Source organism: Odocoileus virginianus, chromosome 10 (assembly GCF_023699985.2).
Source record: "Odocoileus virginianus isolate 20LAN1187 ecotype Illinois chromosome 10, Ovbor_1.2, whole genome shotgun sequence".
Lineage (NCBI taxonomy): Eukaryota > Metazoa > Chordata > Mammalia > Artiodactyla > Cervidae > Odocoileus > Odocoileus virginianus.
Genome location: NC_069683.1, coordinates 1,859,798 through 1,863,915, shown reverse-complemented (window position 1 = coordinate 1,863,915; position 4,118 = coordinate 1,859,798). Strand labels below are relative to the sequence as shown.

Here is a 4,118-nt window from a genome sequence, read left to right as displayed (position 1 = left end):
GAGCAGCAAAGGAGACACAGACATAAAAGGCAGACTTTCGGACACAGTGAGGGAAGGGGCGGTGGGATGACTTTAGAGGATAGCACTGAAGCACACACAATATCAAATGTGAAATAGATAGCCAGTGGGAGTTTGCTGGTGATCTGTGACAACCTACAGGGCTGGGACGGGGAGGGGGTGGGAGAGAAGTGTAAGAGGGAGGGGGTATATGTGGCCATTTCATGATGATGTATGAAAAAACATCACAATATTATAATTGCTGCTGCTGCTAAGTCACTTCAGTCATGTCCGACTCTGTGTGACCCCATAGACAGCAGCTCACCAGGCTCCCCTGTCCCTGGGATTCTCCAGGCAAGAACACTGGAGTGGGCTGCCATTTCCTTCTCCAATGCATGAAAGTGAAAAGTGAAAGTGAAGTCGCTCAGTCATGTCTGACTCATTGCGACCCCATGGACTGCAGCCTACCAGGCTCCTCCGTCGATGGGATTTTCCAGGCAAGAGTACTGGAGTGGGGTGCCATTGCCTTCTCCAATATTATAATTACCCTGTGATTAAAAATAAAACATTAAAAGTTTTAAAAGTAACTTTTAAATGGCTCCAGCAGAAGACACGTCACTATCATCATAAACTTAGAGCCAGAAGAGAATATATTTGGATTGCAACACTCTGTCTATACTGCTGTCCATCTCAGTATATCCAAACACAGTCTTGCTAATACTGGGAGTATGGAAGCCTCTAAGTATGTAGACACAGAGAAAGGAATATCGGTGCAAGTTCCTATGGGCATCTTTATTATAGAATTGAGCTCCCCAAGGATCAAAATAAAACATATAAATATTATTCTACTAGGGTATTTAATGTAGATTATGTTTACTATTGATAAGTATTGTTATGTTTACATTATCTATGGAAGTTTAGAATCACTGGAATTAACTGCATTACCGTAACTAACTCAGATATTAAGCATTAAAATAGTTTGATACGTTTTGTCTTTTATGACTTACTAAATAGAATCTATTTGATGTGTTGTCAATGAGATATCATTTCTATGGGATGATGACACAGTTTCCAGTTAATCATTGTGTCTGTAAGTGGGAATTAAAAGCACTGAGTGACAATGTAGAAAATATTTCAGTCAAACAAAACACCAGTCATGCCTCTTGAAATGCTAATTTTATATAGAAGGTTTATTTTATGAATGAATTATAAGTATCCTGATTCAAATATTTAATACACTCGTCCTGATGGATGAAGCTGAAATAAAAGCTTCATCCATCCTTTCATTTATACATTCATTCATTTAAAAATATTTATTTAACTCTCTTATGATCCAGAAATTGATTTAAGTACCAAGGACTGGGGGCTTCCCTGGTGGCTCAGATGAGAAAGAATCTGCCTGCAATGCAAGAGATCCAGATTAGATTCCTGGTCAGGAAGATCACCTGGAGAAGGGAATGGCTATCCACTCCAGAATTCTTGCCTAGAGAATTCCATGGACAGAGGAGTTGGAGGGCTCCAAATAGTCGGACATGACTGAGCAACTAATGCTTTCACTCACTTTTACCAAGGAGTTATGAACAAAGCAGATGAAGCTATTTCTTATATGAAATCTATATTTTAGTTTGGATATATACATTAGTACAAGATGGATTTAGAAAAGGCAGAGGAACCAAAGATCAAATTGCTGACATTCACTGGATCATAGAAAAAAGCAAGAGAATTCCAGAAAAACATTTACTTTTACTTCATTGACTATGCTAAAGCCTTTGACTGTGTTCAGTTCAGTTCAGTTGCTCAGTCGTGTCCGACTCTTTGCAACCCCAAGAACCGCAGCACACCAGGCCTCCCTGTCAATCACCAACTCCTGGAGTTTACCCAAACTCATGTCCTTTTTGACTGTGTGGATCACAACAAACTGTGGAACATTCTTAAAGAGATAAGAATACCAGGCCACCTGACCTGTCTCCTGAGAAATCTGTATGCAGGTCAAGAAGCGGCAGTTAGAACTGTACATGGAACAATGGACTCATTCCAAATCGGGAAAGGAGTATATCAAGGCTGTATATTGTCACCCTGCTTATTTAACTTCTATGCAGAGTACATCATGCAAAATGCTGGGCCGAATGAAGCACAAGTTGGAATCAAGATTGTCGAGAGAAATATCCAAAACCTCAGATATGCAGATGACACCATTATGGCAGAAAGTGAAGAAGAACTAAAGAGCCTCTTGATGAAAGTGAAAGAGGAGAGTGAAAAAGCTGGCTTAAAACTCAGCATTCAAAACACTAAGATAATGGCATCTGATCCCATCACTCCATGGCAAATAGATGGGGAGACTGGAAACAGCATGTTATACAGTAGGACCTTGCCATTTATCCATTTCATAGGTGATAGTTTGCATCTGTTCACCCCAAACTCCCGACCCAGCTCTCCTTCCTCTCCCTTCCCCTTGGCAACCACCAGTCTGTTCTTCGTGTCTTGCAAGACAGTTTCTGTTTTGTAGATAAATTCATTTGTATCATATTTTAGATGCAACATGTAAGTGATATCACAGATGTTTGTCTTTCTGACTTACTTTATCTGGTATGATAATCTCCAGGTCCATCCCTGTTGGTACAAATGCCATTATCATTTTTATAGCTGAGTAGTATTCGATTGTATACATGTACCACATCTTCTTTATCTACTCATCTGTCAATGGACATTGAGGTTATTTCCATATCTTAGCTATTGCAAATAGCACTGATATGAATGTAAGGCTGCATGTATCTTTTTGAATTATAGTTTATTCCAATATATTCTCAGGCATGGAATTATTGGATCATATAGCACCCCAATTGATCATCTAAAATTCTTTTCTTTTTCAAAAACCAGCCATATGTTATTTATTTATTTAACAAATTTCCTGCTCCAGATTGTATGTGCATACATGGGAAAAAGGAATTCAGTTCTAACCCTAGGCTTCTGTATTCTCCTGTTTTTGCATGTACATTTGCATCAACATGATAACAGTTAATAACATTACATTTGTTTCTACTAGGAATCTGACATCATACTATGGGGGGATATCTCCTCAGGAAGATAAGTGCTGTGTGGGCCTTAACATGTGAGTCACCAAGCAAAGGACACTTTAGAGATGACTAACTTTTTTGGATCCTACATTATTAAAGAGCTAATCCTAGAGACAATTTTGATTTATCAACAACCTTCTTGAATGCACTTTTGACCTCCTTGTTCCTCAGGCTATAGACCACAGGGTTTAGCATAGGGATGATCATAGCATAGAACACAGAGGCCATTTTATCCGTATCCATGGCGTGACTGGAGGTGGGTTGTAAGTACATGAAGATGACTGTCCCATAAAAAATGGAGATAGCAGTGAAGTGAGAAGCGCAGGTGGACAAAGCCTTCTGATATCCCTCAGCTGAGTGCATCTTCAGAATAGTGATAAATATGAGTAGGTAGGAAATAAAGATAATCATGAGAGCAAAAACCACGTGGAAAGTATTAATATAAACTAGAACCAACTCACTGATGCGCTTATCAGAGCAAGAAAGAATCATGACTGCTGGAACATCACAGAAAAAGTGATTGACCACATTGGACCTACAGAAAGAGAGACTGAAGTTATCTCCCACATTGACAGAGGCATTCAGAACACCACACGCATAAGAGCCTATGACAAGACAAGCACACCTGCTTTTTGTCATGGTGGTGGCATAATGCAGGGGCTTGCACACTGCTGCGTAGCGGTCATAAGCCATTGAGGCCAAGAGGTAACTTTCCCCGGTGCCAAAGACTATAAAAAAGAACATCTGAGCAGCACATGCATTGTAAGAAATGACCTTATTTCCTGTGAGGAATCCTGCTATCACATTGGGTGTGACTGCTGAGGAGTAACCAAAGTCCACCAGAGAGAGATTACTCAGGAAAAAGTACATAGGGGTGTGAAGGTGAGGGTCCAACAGAATCAACGTGATCATCCCCAGATTTCCAACTACAGTGATCATGTAAATGAGGGTAAACATCATGAAGAGTGGGACCTGTAGTCCTGGGGCATCAGCAAGCCCTAGGAGGATGAATTCAGTCGCTTCTGTTTCGTTCTCCATGGGTGTCAT

The 4,118-nt window shown here is 40.2% G+C and overlaps 1 protein-coding gene across 1 annotated transcript; it reads right to left on the bottom strand.

The window, feature by feature from the left end:
- Positions 1–3,164: 3,164 nt before the first annotated feature.
- Positions 3,165–4,118, bottom strand: LOC110137920 (olfactory receptor 5B2-like). Its single transcript, XM_020894617.2, has one exon. It carries the CDS (start codon positions 4,116–4,118, stop codon positions 3,165–3,167), a length of 954 nt encoding a protein of 317 aa, XP_020750276.2.